We start from the raw sequence: 15,383 nt of genomic DNA on the forward strand, positions 1-15,383 counted from the left end.
TTATATGAACGTAACTCAGTAAAATCGTTGAAATTGTTGCATGTTTAGTTTATATTTTTGCTCAGTATACATGGGATGAAATAGCCAGTTTCATGACGTTGTGGGCTGCAGTAATTATCATCAAGCAAGCTACACGTGGCTATCACTAATCTTGCACCAGTGGAGATCTAAGTGCTATTGAAGTGTTACGCATTACCCATCATCAAGATTCTGTACAAATAAGCTTTATACTCTGACATCTGTCTACTTTTGAATGAAACTTAAATGCTCCACTTCCTTACTACCTTGTGTTCTAATTGGCTCAGCAGGTGAAGTCCTCTGAGTTGCTCCGCTCTGTGTGATAAGGTAGCATATTGGCAGAGTATGGAGGTGGTGGATGAGAATTGTCACGAAGAGACTGGGGTGGATAATGTGAAATGGATAGTTGGTGACAAAAAAAGAGTGGGAGTATGAGCCAATAACAAAACAAAAAGACAAGTTAAACTTAAAGGGTAGGAAGCATGAGTTTTTACTCACCAATGTAACAACACAGTGTGATCAAAGACTTATTGTAAACTGGGTGGTTCAAGCCCTGAATGCTGATTTGTTTGACAGCTGTGGTATATCAGACCGTATACCACAGGTATGACAAAACATTTATTTTTACTGCTCTAATTATGTAGGTAACCAGTTTATAATAGCTATTAGGCACCTCGGTGGTTGTGATATTTGGCCAATATACCACGGCTAAGGGCTGTGTCCAGGCACTCCGCGTTGCGTCGTGGTTAAGAACAGCCCTTAGCCGTGGTATATTGGCCATATACCACACCTCCTCGGGTCTTATTGCTTAAGTAACTTAGTTGTAGTCACGATCTGGTTACCTATAAGTACAAACATAGTTATATATTTGGGTTATTACATGTTTATAAACTCATTTACTGATATCTTCTAAACTACCCACAATGCACTATTTCTCACTGTAATAGGGATTATCTACTCTGTGCTACCGAGTTTGTATGCTAGCTCGGTAGCTAGCTCAAACTGGCTATCATTAGCCATTAGCCATGCTAGCATGTAATTACATTCCAGACCAAGTGTTGATGGTGGTGAGCTACAATCCACCAATCAGAAGGAACTGTGATGTAAACAATGAACAGATTGTGCGGCCATGCTGCATCATGATGCTCTCCATGGACTTTGTGACTGTGTTATGGTGCCTTCTTGCTGTGTGCTCAAAAAGAAAGAGAAAATCATACCTGCTTGCTCTAATTGTGTAGTACAGCATCTGTTCTCCTTTTTGTTTTGTCAACTTTTTGGCATGTTCTCTGGCTACAGGAGTTTTGTAACTTTTTCCACCTTGGCTTGGTGCTAGCCCACTAGCTGACTGACATCTGGAATCTATCTATTTTGGATTTTTCTTACTATATAGCTATTGGATTTTCCTGACTCTTCCTCCCTGGTGAAGCGCCCGCCTCCCCCTTGCTTTGGTAGCTAACTCAGCTTGTACTCTTTTAAAAGTGTTACTATCTGTAAGTCTCTGCTCTTTCTTTGCTTTTGATCTGCGGTTATAGTTGTGATGTGTTTGTGGTGGTTGGCTAGGCTGGCTGGGCTAATAGCTAGTTGGCTTAATAGCTATCGTTACCTGGCTGGCTAAGATAACTTCATACTGTATAGCTAACATTATTTTGATTACTGGTTAGGCAGAGTTAAGGGACAACATAGTCATGCATTTAAAAGTGTATCCTTTTGTAGATATGCTTTAAACATTTTTAGAAAGCACCCTTTTAAATTACACACTAAGATTTTAAGATTCCGATTTTTCCAAAAATATAGATGAGACAACTTGATGGAAATTGATGGGGTGAAGACATGTTTCTCAAGCTGATACACAACACCACAACCTCCATTGATATCCATTTTAACAATACCGTTGCTCAGAAAAAAATATCAACGGAGGTTTTGGAGATAATACTTTTCTATATTTGGATCTTTGATTTGGTATTCCATTGTTCTGTTGCAAAGCAATTTACATTAGCCAATGAAATCTAAGGGATACATGTGGATCATTGGATTGGTTGTCTTGTATCCTGCTGTGTGCAAGGTTAAACTAGGAATATCCCCCCACACACATTCATGAACCTTACCAGGTACGTTCATTTAGAACACATTTTCTTTTACAAAAACAACCTGGCTTCATGCACATTAAATTCTTAATTGAGATGTTTAGACATGAAGCAATATGGCTGCCTTCTTCTGAGAGCTACAAATGCTTAGTGAAAGTTACTGACGTGACATTTCACATCGTCCAGGCTCAGAACAGCTCCCTGGTCGTTGTTGCTGTGCTTGTGTTTCTTCTCTGCGCTTCGACAGAGCTTGTACTTTATCACCTGTAAGGAAACATAGATACCCCATACGAAGGTCAGTGATGCTCTCGATTTGAGACAAAGGCTGGTAAGAGAAAAGGTGGACATTTTTGGAGTCATTCCTGTGTGTGTGCCTCTCTCTTTGAGAGTTATGTGTAGCAACCATAAATGTTTCATTCTGCTTTTCTAAGAGCTTACAATAATGAGTCTGGCAGAAAGCATAATGGACATGTGGTTGTTTTCTGTCACTGTAGAGTACTAGAAATAATTAAAAGATTACCTCATAGATGTAGTCAAACAGCTCCAGAATAGTAAGGAGACTGGCTCCAATGAAAAGACCCATCTGACCACCAATATCACCTGGGAAGAACAGAGAAGGACAAGATTATCACAGATAATACACTTCTCCAAAAGATAACACTTTTCCAACAAAGTATCCTTTAAAAGAAAATCCATGTTTTTTTTTCATCACCATTGAAATACCTAAAAGTCCTGCTACTTCATAGGCTTTCTTCTGTTCGATCATCTCATAGTTTAGAGCCTCAAAGAAGATGTCCAGAACAAGGATATTGTCCCTGTTACAGAAAGAGACCATATTCAACATCTAAACAGTAGACAGTTTACATATGAAGGTTCTGATAGAGAAAATAATTATTTCGTTGCTGTGTATTGGAAATGGAACTGGAGGGTAAAAGATGCAAGGGCCAAAGCCCAAAGCAAATGTATTTTCCATTTCTTGCCCGGGGTACTCCATAATCACTGTAAAGTTTTTATCTGGTGTTTGGAATACAAGACTCACGCTATGTATTGCTCTGACTTGTTGTATTTCTTGGCCAGATACTTGGCAGAGGCCTTGCTGGGGATCTTGACAAAGGACAGCTCTTTGCTGTATCTGGTCATGTTGCACGGTGTCTCACACACACAAAAATCATTGTCTCTCTCCACCAGGAAGTCTGGGGGCAAAGAGAAAGGCCGCAGCATTGTGATAGTGATATAGGGACCAAAATAGAGCTGCTATGGTCTAAGAAACAACAGTCTGGATCTATTCCTTACCGAGAGCTGGATCAGCACACTCTTTGTAGAGCTCAGGGGTGCAGTATGGGGCATCTCCTGCACACAGAGACATAATCAATCAATATAAGCTGAACTTGAAAAGGTAAAAAGTCTAGACTAGGTAAACGGCTGGATGTGAGGGGTCACCTACCAGGCATATGTACCATGCGACAGTTACAGTTCTCCACCAGGTAGCGCGTCTCACAGTCGATACGGCAGGCGGTGATGCTGTAGGACTCAAAGAATTCTGAGTCTATCCGTGTCACCTTACAGTCCCCCCAGGGTGGGGGCAAGTATATCAGCTAGAACACACACACACACACACACACACACACACACACACACACACACACACACACACACACACACACACACACACACACACACACACACACACACACACACACGCGCGCGCGCGCACGCACAACACACATAAGCTACAACTACAATTGCATAGGTGTTCAGCACTACAACAGTTACAGAGGTGGTGCTGACGGCATATTGTAAAATGATGACTTCTTTGTCGAAATAAAGTTTTACAAATAAGGGTAACGTCCCTACCCGTTGTTCCTGGCAGGAAACAAAGGTCTGGAACCCAGGTGCCACCCCGAAGCCCAGCTGGTCGATGAAGGAAGGCTCCTCCTGACTGTGGATCTGAACTTTGATCCCAGCCTCAAACGTGGCCTCATCTGTGGGGAGGGGAACAGAGGCAGGGGTCACTGCACCATCCATGCATGTTTTATTTAACTAACGAACCCACTGGCTCCAGCGAGCAGCTAGAGTAGTCTGTTTGATAGAGCAACACACGTGTGAGCTGTGTAATGAACTGGAATTAAACCACAAACCGCACACACACACACACACACACACACACACACACACACACACACACACACACACACACACACACACACACACACACACTTTTGTCCTCACCCGTCTCTCCCCACACTGGGAGGTACTCATCCTGCTGAATGTCCAGCATGAGCTCCAGCCCGTTACCCATCCCTCCCTTGGTAGTTATGAGAGGGGTGCGGCCCTCACCCCCCGCGTTGAACGTGTAACACTTCCCATAGCGAGTGAACACCTGAGGAGAAAGATGAAAAAGATGAAATATGAATAGATAGCAAGACCAGATGTCCTGGAACAATCCATCACACTAGCAGAGCCATAGTAGATGTAACTTGCCACTGGGGGTCAGTGTTCATCTACATTAGATACCACAGTGCCACGAGTGATGAGGGTATTCCTCTGGGTTTGGGGCTGATGGAGACTAAAGGGCCAGGGATTTAACATTCCCTCACAACCTCTTTGCTATAGCAGCTATAATAGGATGCTGTTGATACTATTTCTGAATATTTAAAACCTTTTCTGTCACCTGAAGTAGTTATTTTAGGAGATTTTAACCTGGATTGGTTTACCCCGGGCTCTGATCATTTGAAGAATATTTGTCTTGATTTTAACCTGACACAACTAATCTCCAAACCTACATGGATTAATGTAAGAAACCTAGCTAACTCCTCGCTGATTGACCTAATTTTGACAAACAGCGCTCACAAGTACTTGTTGACTGGTGTCTTTGATAATGACATCAGCGATCACTGTCCTTTTGCATGGATTAGAGGTAACAAACAGAAAAAACATTATGAAGATACAAATTCTCCCCAGGTGTTTTTTCATTATATGTATTGCTCTGAGCTTTCCTCAATCAGCTGCATGTCTGACCCTGAATTGGCTCTAGAACTTTTCTCATATATTTGTATATCTCTGGCAGGCAAACACGTCCCCTTTGAACGCCTTAGAGTTAGAAATAGAACAAATGCTTGGTTCTCTATAGAACCTTCAGATCTGGGCCAAGCCTAGAAGAACTGACTCTAGAAGAACTGACTCGGTAGCTGATTGTGCATTGTTTCAGGCAATAGAGAAATAGATGTACATCCTCAATTAAGAACGCTAAATCAAGCTACTTCCTGAGTTCTATCTCAGACTGTTGGTGATCCTTCTACATTTTGGAAAACAGTTAATGCGCTGAAGCGTGGAAATTCCTCTCCTTCCCTGCCTAAGCACGTTGTATCAGACTCTGGCATCATGCATGAGAAACATTTGATAAGTAATGCTTTTAATCAGGATTTTATCTCTGCAGGATTTACATATATATATTTTTTAATGGTGGTTTAATGGGGCGGCAGGTAGCCTAGTGGTTAGAGTGTTGGGCTAGTAACCGAAAGGTTGCTGGATTGAATCCCTGAGCTGACATTGTAAAAATCTGTCATTCTGCCCCTGAACAAGGCGGTTAACCCACTATTCCCCGGTAGGCCGTCATTGTAAATAAGAATTTGTTCTTAACTGACTTGCCTAATTAAATAAAAAATTTATTGACCCTGGTCAGTCAGTCGACTGCTCTTCCCTTGCAGGCTCGATGGAAGATCAGTGAATCTTTGTTTTCATTTCAACAACTTCCTACTTGTGATTATCTCTGGTGCTAATCCCAGGGTTTGGAAGGCAGACCATGTGCTCCCGCTCCACAAAGGTGGTGATCCTTCCGACCTAAATAATTATCGTCCTATCTCAAAATTGTCTTGCCTAGCAAAATCATTAATCAACTTTTAGCTTCGATCCTTCCTAGCAATGTCTTCTAAGTGTTCACCAGTCTTGTTTCAGGCAGGGTATATCCTCATCTCTGCTGCGCCCTTGGTGTTAAATTATGTGTTAAAGGTCATGGATAGGAGGAAGCACTATGCTGCCCTTTTTATTGACTTTTCGATACTGTTGATTCAAAGATTGTGTGCAATCGGTATGAACCATGTGCAATCGTTTTGAAATGACTTGATAGAATTTTCTGATGGTGTTAAGTCCAGTTTTCCTTGATATTATGAAATGCACATTTTAATGGCCTTTTACTGTCCCAAGCACCTGTGTAATGATCATGCTGTTTAATCATCTTCTTGATATGCCACACCTGTCAGGTGGATGGATTATCTTGGCAAAGGAAAAATGCTCACTAATAGGGATGTAGACAAATTTGTGCACAACAATTGAGAGAGATAATATTTTTGTGCGTATGGAAAATTCCCGGGAGGAACACTTTACATGTTGCGTTTATTTTTTGCTCAATATACATTGGATGGTGCCTTTGTTGATCGTGTCCCCGCTTAGAAATATCGGGGTATCTGGATTGAAAAAAGCCAGCACTGCATTCTGTATCAGAAAGTAGGCTGACCCTCTTTGAAGTCTGGTAGATTGATGCGCTGAACGCTTTTTGTTTGTAAAACATTCCTTCAAAAACGCTGTACCTTACTTCATTGTTTACTTACAGATGTAAAAAAAGAAGAAAAAAAAACCGTACAAGATATCAGACCTGGTCTCAGGGTTGGCTAACTCTGGATATCCCTTCGATCTCCACTGAGTTACGTAAATCTGCTTTGAGTTTTTTTTGCACCTTACTTGTGGAACGATCTCCAAGGCTCTCTAAAATAGAATGAACTGGGGGCCTCTTAGGGCAATTTCTTACTGAATAGTGTGTTTGTTTTCTATGATTTGTGTTTTGGTTGTCGTGTATTGATGTGAATATTGGTATGTATAGTGTGTATTTATGTGTATACAGGGCTCATCTGTGAAAGAGACCTTGGTCTCAGCATGACTCCCTGTTAAAAATAAAGGTTAAATAAAAAAATTAAAATAGACCTGCTGTTACCATGGAGACCAAACATGCCTGTGAAGAAGCTGCCTTCTGGTCAAGGGAACAAACAACACACAGAAAGAATCACACAGAATGGTATGGTTGCTGTATGAACTCATCAGCTGTTATGATGGCTTAAGAAAGAAGCTGTCGCAGCATGTCAGAAGTCATGCTAGGCCCCCCAAGATGGAGGAGTGAAGCAATGCTATGAGAAACTCAATTGAGTAAAGAAAGAGCACATCTGGTGATGCAGGGCACAGAAAGGGCAGTAAGTGTTTCATAGAACTACAAACATCAGCATGGCTGACACTGTATTTAAATAGCTAACTATACAGTAACTTGAGGCGTGCGATTTGAGTCACAGCCTACTTATGAAGAAAGAGAGAGAGGGGACGGGAGAAACAAATGTGAGAGAGGGAACGAGGGAAAGAACCAGATAGAAAGAGAGGGAGACATTAAGCGAGGTAAAGAGAGAAAAGGAAGTAGAGAGAGCTCCATTCTCACTGTGCAAAGCTGGGAGCGGACCATTGCTCGGCGCTATGGTACAACAGGACACATCTGCGATTAGAGAGAGGGCTGACAAACACACACAATGATTGACGACTGAATTTGTGCCATGCTAAGGGCAATTAAATGGCTCAGCCTTGTCATCTTTCAACGCACACATGCACACACACCAGCGGTGGTCGGGACTGTTTTAGATTAGGGAGGACAATTTTTGTCAAATAAAATCATGAGCACGGCCTTACTTCTATTACAGTATATTGGATGACTGTCATTCATATTCCATTCGCCCAGCTCAATGTAACATCAATAGGTTTAGGCTACTACACGATACTTGCCCTATACCATCATGAGGTTGCTACAACCTAGCCTACAAATGAACGTTTCTAACGTAGATGCACAGCTCGAGAGACATTGGAGTAAGGGAGTGAACTTTATTTATAACAGGGGTTTCATGGAGAAAATCGGAACTCTCTGAAATGAATATGGATGGCCCTCCCTTCAGCAAAATCGTATTTACCTAAACCCTTGATATGCCTATGTGTTCCTCTTATCCTATTTCTCCAATGCCAAATCAGTGCGTCTTGTTTTCAACTAAACTGTCCCTGTTTCTAAATAATTAAAACTGAGACGTCATCATGAATCTGAGCATGGTACGTTCAAAAGTGAGGCGTACCGTTCCACCCCAGACAGTAGGCCTACCGACACAGAAAAATGTAAGCTTAACTGCTGGCTACTCTTCTTCCATAACTTAACCCAATGAGACAAGGTCACAAGTGTTTCCCTAAAAGCTGTCTGAGTTTAAACATCTATTGTACGGAAAGTGAATAGCTTAATCAATTGATAGTGGCAGAATTAGATTACTTCCCATGCAAAGTCAGCCTCTGAATGTCAAAGAAACAAAACAATTTCTAGCATAAAGCATTGTGGACCAAAGCGCAGTTCTAGATCACTTTATATAAATCAGATCCGTTTTATTTTCTTCAAAATGTTAAGCTAACAAGGGTTAGGCCTGTGCTTTTTGCCATTTTCTTTAATTAAAGGTAGGTCTATGGCATACCCTCTCAATTCCAGTCTTGATTATAACTTAACAGCCATTCACTGGCATGCTATTGTTGTGACTTAACTTTAATTAATCTGATGACTTATTTATTTAATCCCCTAACTATGTTTAATTGTTACCTGATTAAATTAATCATGTGTCACGTTCTTGAAAATGATCGAACCAAGGCGCAGCGTGAGTATGGTTCCACATATTTTTTAAGTGAGAATTACAAAACTTACAAAGACCATGAGGACATAGCGCCCAAACACACTAACAATCAATATCCCACAAAACACAGGTGGGGAAATAACTACCTAAATATGATCCCCAATCAGAGGCAACGATAAACAGCTGCCTCTAATTGGGAACCATATTAGCACCAACATAGAAATAAACGTACTAGATCACCCCCTAGTCACGCCCTGACCTACTACACCATAGAGAACCAAGGGCTCTCTATGGTCAGGGCGTGACATCATGTAGCAATTAACTCATTAGGATTTGGGGCGCCACAGAATAAGTTATCCCGAATTCAACTCTATGAGGTCTTTACCTATTTCATCGATAAACAGTCATCTTATTAATCATTACCTCTTGTCAAATGCTCATTCTGAACAATCGTAACCTTCTTGGATCTGCAAAACCCCCAGCCTTGCGCATTATTCAGTACTACACAAATTGGTTTAATGTGCAAAGGATATGATTAGAAGTTATCTCGTATGACTCCTAAAATCCCATTCATATCTTAACAAAAATACGTTCATCATTTATCAAATCCTATGCATGATATATTGGATGAACACTTCACAGATATAGGTGGTAACCTTTCCAAGTTACAGTATTTGGTCCATACAGTTTTTAATAACATCACACAATGAAAAGCAATATTACATTTTTTTCCCATAGTTCCCCACTGACCATTTCCCACATCGTTATGTTAGAAATATTGTTTAATTATTCACTTTTTGGACGTTAGAGTGCTGGGCGGGCAAAAGTGTCTGTGAACAAAGACATTCTTTTGATTGATACTTAAGAGCAAGAGAGAGCCCTCTCTGGCTTAATTTATAACCGAGTGTGAGCTGTCTAACGGGCAGTTCCCCCCTTCCCCCCTGGGAGAGGGTCTGGTTATTGTCAGCCATTGCCAAGTTGATCTGATCCATTGTGATCCTCACAGGACAGTCACGGCACTATTTACACGAGGTAAGCTATTTAAAGACTGCATGGAGGGTGGAGGAATTGACCAACAAATCTATGGATATAGCAGCCAATAGCCTAATTTCGTCTGTCAAACAGGTAGGCCTACCTTTAATTTCTTAAATAGGAAGAAATGGGCTCCAACACAAAGCCCTCTTTTGTTAGTAAAGTCTAATTATAATAAATATGTTTAAATGAGTTACGTCTACTCGAATTTGCCTACTTTCAGCACCATGAGCTGTCCATTTCGATTGATTGTTCCAGCACCATATTGTAAGTTATGCGAATTTGGCTTATTGTGAGGTCGGTCAATACATCATGGGCAAGAAACATATTGTTTTCAATAAAATCAATTATAGCCTAGTAGTAGCAAGCTATCAAAGTTAACCTCCGGTCCTCCTTCTCATCTTTGCGCTTTCCTTCTCAAACTGAACAGAACAGGCTATAGCAGGGGGTCTCCAACCTTTTCTAGTATTCAAATAGGCACCTTATTTCCCTTTCCCCTACAACTCTAAGGGGGCCCCAATAAAATCTGTAATTTTTTCAAAAAATTATGTTTTATATTATCCCAAATTCTATTTTCTCAGTTTTATTTTTCCTAGTTTTTCACTCTCAAAATTACAATTGTTCATAGAGAAACAGCAAAACTGGATGCTCTGAGGCATTGTCAATGCTTAAATCCCATCAGAATACTTTTTTTTTTGGTCTGGAAGAAAATATATATATATTTTTTTATATAGAATTCCCCTTTAATTGTGCATCTGACCTGTAAATTGCTGCATTTAGCTAGTGAGGAATGTGCTGTCTAATGTGCCAGTGTAACAACAGTTGTCATGGAGAGAAGACCAAGGCGCAGCAGGTATGTGAATACTCATGGTTTTAATTACCAAAAAAGGAGTAAAGCATCCACTTGATAAAACAATAAAGGTGACAACAGTAACAGTTTTACAGGCTCACAAACGCAGTGCAAAAACAACCACCCACAACCCCAAAGAAAAACACACACACCTATATAGGACTTCCAATCAAAGGCAACTCAGCACACCTGCCTTCAATTGGAAGTCCCAATCAACAACACAAACATTCCCATACACAAAACTGCCACGTCCTGACCCCAAAACTAAAACAATAGCTCCATCTGCTGGTCAGGACGTGACAGCCAGTCTAGGGATGGTTTTGTACTGCTAAATATCCTATTTACATAAGTATTCAGACCCTACGCTATGAGACTGGAAATTGAGCTCAGGTGCATCCTGTTTCCATTAAACATCATTGAGATGTTTCTACAACTTGATTGGAGTCCACCTGTGGTAAATTCAATTTATTAGACATGATTTTAAAGGCACATCTCTCTATAAGGTCCCACAGTTGACAGTGCATGTCAAAGCAAAAACTAAGCCATGAGGTCAAAGGAAGTGTCTGTAGAGCTCTGAGACAGGATTGTGTCATCATGTTAATTCACATATCTGGGGGAGGGTACCAACAAATGTCTGCAGCATTGAAGGTCCCCAAGAACACAGTGGCCATCATTCTTAGATGAAAGAAGTTTGGAACCACTAAGACTCTTCCTAAAGCTGGCCGCCTGGCCAAACTGAGCAATCGGGGGAGAAGGGCCTTGGTCAGGGAGGTGACCAAGTACCCGATGGTCACTCTGACAGAGCTCCAGAGTTCCTTTGTGGAGATGGGAGAACTTTCCAGAAGGACAACCATCTCTGCAGCACTCCACTAATTAGACCTTTATGGTAGAGTGGCCAGACAGAAGCCACTCCTCAGTAAAAGGCACATGACAGCCCGCTTGGAGTTTGCTAAAAGGCACCTAAAGAACTCTCAGACCATGAGAAACAAGATTCTCTGGTCTGATGAAACCAAGATTGAACTCTTTAGCCTGAATGCTAAGCGTCACGTCTGGAGGAAACCTGGCACCATCCCTACGGTGAAGCATGGTGGTGGTGTAAGGGTCCTGTGTGTAGAGAGTCAGGACAGCAGATATGAGTAATCAACGTACTTTACTCTAAAAGACAAATTTACAAATTAACATCACGAGCCCACAAAGACGGACTGAATTACAATAAAGAATCCCTCACAAACACAACATGGGGAACAGAGGGTTAAATAATAAACAAGTAATTGGTTGAGTGAAGCCAGGTGTGTAAGACAAAGACAGAACAAATGGAAAATGAAAAGTGGATCGGCGGTGGCTAGAAAGCTGGTGACGTCGACCGCCGAACGCCGCCCAAACAAGGAGAGGGACCGACTTCGGCGGAAGTTGTGACAGGTGAAAGCATCATGCTGTGGAGATGTTTTTCAGTGGCAAGGACCGGGAGACTAGTCAGGATCGAGGGAAAGATGAATGGAGCAAGGTACAGAGAGATCCTTGATAAAAACCTGCTCCAGGCGAAGGTTCACCTTCCAACAGGACAACGGCCCTAAGCACACTGCCAAGATAACGCAGGAGTGGCTTCGGGACAAGTCTCTGAGCCCGGACTTATACCCGATCTAACATCTCTGAAGAGACCTGAAAATAGCTGTGCAGCGACGCTCCCCATCCAACCTGACAGAGCTTGAGTGGATCTGCAGAGAACAATAGGAGAAACTCCCCAAATACAGGTGTGCCAAGCTTGTAGAATCATACCCAAGAAGACTCGAGGCTGTATTGCTACCAAAGATGCTTCAACAAAGTACTGAGTAAAGGGTCTGAATACTTCTGTATTTATTTTTAATACATTTGCAAAAATGTCAAAAAAAAAGTTTTTGCTTGTCATTATGGGGTATTGTGTGTAGATTGATGAGGAAAAAATGTATTTTATCCATTTTAAAATAAGGCTGTAACGTAACAAAATGTGGAAAAAGTCAAGGGGTCTGAAAACGATGAACGCAACATGTACAGTATTGATCCCATGTTTGATGAGCTGAAATAAAATATCCCAGAAATGTGTTTTCCTACTTCCTTCCTACTTTATTTATCCCACATAAACACTACCCCACTCCTTTCTCCGTCATGCTACCCTCCCACCTTCCCACTGAACCTTTCAATGACTGTGTAAGGTTGGAGTGCCAGATGTTCGTTATTAATACATTAATCAATGAATGAGTGTGCGATGTCAGCATGTGCTTTACGAATACAGTCATGAATGAACATGTTTTTTTCTTCTGAAGTTAGGAATTCGATTTGATGTATTACAATGTAATGCATGTTCCTGATGAATGAGTGCATTTGGGTGTGGCGTGCAGTTTAAGTGTCTGTGCACATTGCTATCTATTTCACATTGCAGTTTGCCTACGTGACCAGACAGTGGTTCACCATTGACAGGTGAACACCACCATACCAGAAGAAGAAAGGTTACAGTTACTTTTTGAATACAGTATCTAAATGTTTCACTTAGTTTTCCTCCAGGGTTGCTGGGCTCATCTTTCCTTTTACTTTCTACTCTCTTTGTTGCCACTTCACTTAAGGGAATCAATCCTCTTTAACCACCCTAATGATTAAAAACACATCTTAAAGAGTTTGTACATTCTATAATCTTTGGAGCTCCCTAGTCAATCACTGACAGTCAGTCATAGTGCATTCCCCACCATTAGAAAGCACTTAACGCTCTCCTGTGTTTAATCATACATCAATGTGCATTTCCTTCCTTCCAGGCCAGACAGTGGAGAACAAGTCCTAAATCACTAATCCGCACACTCCTAGCTGTTGGAGGACCCCTAATATGCCCCAGCCGTCCCTGATCGGCTAATGGATGCCTCTGCAGGGTGAATTCAACCCATTAACATTGTTATATGAGGGAATGTTCCAGAGACTTAGAACAGCCTTCGTAAACCAGCTCAGTTATTCATCTTCTGTCTCAAACAGCCATAGCACTGGCAGAGAGATTGTGATTTAAACTGTGGTAGCAGCCATGCGACAGGCATCAGTGACCAGTCGGCACCCATCATCTTTTTCACCAGAGAGTGGTTTTAGCCCTGTCGTGCTAATGTTGTTATTTGCTTGTTGATGCAGCACGCATTCTAAGTCATCTGGAAAATCTGTAACAGCTCCCATGCCAACTTTACAGACAAATTGACTTTGTTGAACTGTAGTTGTCATACGGTAGACAGAACACTTTAAAATACTTTGATTGAACGGGGAAGAGGGTAAACAAAGTTACGCATTGTTAATTGGGCTCATTAAAAAAAAAGTATGTCTATTCAAATTCATTAAAAAAAGGACACAGCTTTTTAATGCCATAGTTCCGATCAGAGTCTCACCAACCTGAGACCTGTCTCTCCTAATCTAGCTAACATCTGTCTTTCCCGCCCAAACTGAAGGGCAAACCAAGAACAGTAAGAACAGGGAGACTGTCGACTACTGACTTCTGTGAGGGAGAGAGATTGCAGCTCAAAGGCTCTTGGAGCCCTAATCCGTCATGTCCGTACACAGATAGATAACGAGTCCGGATGGAACAATAACAATCCACTGTCCTACCCTGTTCTGTCATCATGGCTCTCTGTTCCGCTATTGACTGTGTGTGATTGGACGACGGCTGCTGACTCACCAAACTAATGACAAACTTCAACTGAAGGTCTTCCCAGAGGGAGGACTTCAAATACCAAGGCTAGGGGATTTCAAATGTGTACGTGTGCCTGTGTGTGTCAAGCTGAGTGTGTTAATGACGGCTCAATAGATGCTTGTCAAATTTTGTCACGAAACAAACAAACAACTGTCGGGAACAAGTGAACTGAAGTAAACCACAGGCCTCTGCGGGGAAGATGGCTAAATGAAAGCCTGCCACACACTAAGTCTTTCCTTTAATTTGTGTTCAGGCAGTAAAAAGAGAGATCTATAAACTGTCACCAGCAATCGTTATTCTACAACCCAAAAAAGATGTGGATAATACGGTGTAAAAAAATTCTAACAGCTAAAAAGTTTTTTTTCATCCCCAAAAAAATGTTTACAGTGCACCCTGCCTTTTTGAAGAGGTGTATAAAGATGTCAACTACCTACTGCAGTTTCTATTTCAACATCATAAAACACTGTACATTCAACTGTCAGTAAGGAAAGGAGACAATGTCTGTGTGGCCTTTAAACCACCTCCACACAGTTCAGAGTAATGAGACAGAATTGATCACCCAATACCATCCACTTCCAATGGATTTCCTGTCAGATAGCACCCTGAGCCAGACAGGCCTGTAAGCAGTTGTCTAATGATCAGTTAATGGATATACGGACAACAAGACCTAAGACATACATAATTAACAACGACGGAGAAAGAGAGTGAATTGAACAGGCGCTGTTGACTTGTATTTTTCCACTTTAGTGGATTCGCAGGGGAGATCCAGCACTACATGCCTTGATGCTCTACAATTCAGTTAAATCCTCAAATACATTTTTGCCTGTCAGAATCACATGATTTATTACTACAATCATTAGCTGTGTGGTTTATATGATATTCTTGAGACGAATCCTCTCTTTTAGCGTTCCATCACAAACCCACATCCTTTCATTCGCGAGCACCGGGTTTTAAAACATTCTCCCACACAATGAGTTTTTCTTTCTCTTCGCTGCTCCCTTCTTTCCTCCCGCCATCCC

General features: G+C 41.5%; 1 protein-coding gene across 2 annotated transcripts in view; it reads right to left on the reverse strand.

Annotated features, from left to right (window-relative positions):
* LOC115166190 (acid-sensing ion channel 1) overlaps nt 1–15,383 on the reverse strand; it is a 101,049-nt gene continuing 85,666 nt past the window's right edge. Inside the window, exons 3-11 of one of the 2 annotated variants that reach the window (XM_029719962.1) lie at nt 4,332–4,482; nt 3,957–4,084; nt 3,547–3,697; nt 3,396–3,452; nt 3,142–3,295; nt 2,826–2,917; nt 2,623–2,702; nt 2,268–2,366; nt 1–397 (exon numbers count right to left, since the gene is read on the reverse strand). In XM_029719962.1, coding sequence (XP_029575822.1) covers nt 302–397; nt 2,268–2,366; nt 2,623–2,702; nt 2,826–2,917; nt 3,142–3,295; nt 3,396–3,452; nt 3,547–3,697; nt 3,957–4,084; nt 4,332–4,482 — 1,008 coding nt within the window. In that variant the 3' untranslated portion in view covers nt 1–301. Of the gene's footprint in view, nt 398–1,273; nt 2,367–2,622; nt 2,703–2,825; nt 2,918–3,141; nt 3,296–3,395; nt 3,453–3,546; nt 3,698–3,956; nt 4,085–4,331; nt 4,483–15,383 lie in introns of those variants that run through there. The other variant, XM_029719963.1, reaches the window with a different exon arrangement.

Source organism: Salmo trutta, chromosome 28 (assembly GCF_901001165.1).
Source record: "Salmo trutta chromosome 28, fSalTru1.1, whole genome shotgun sequence".
NCBI classification, from domain to species: Eukaryota; Metazoa; Chordata; class Actinopteri; order Salmoniformes; family Salmonidae; genus Salmo; species Salmo trutta.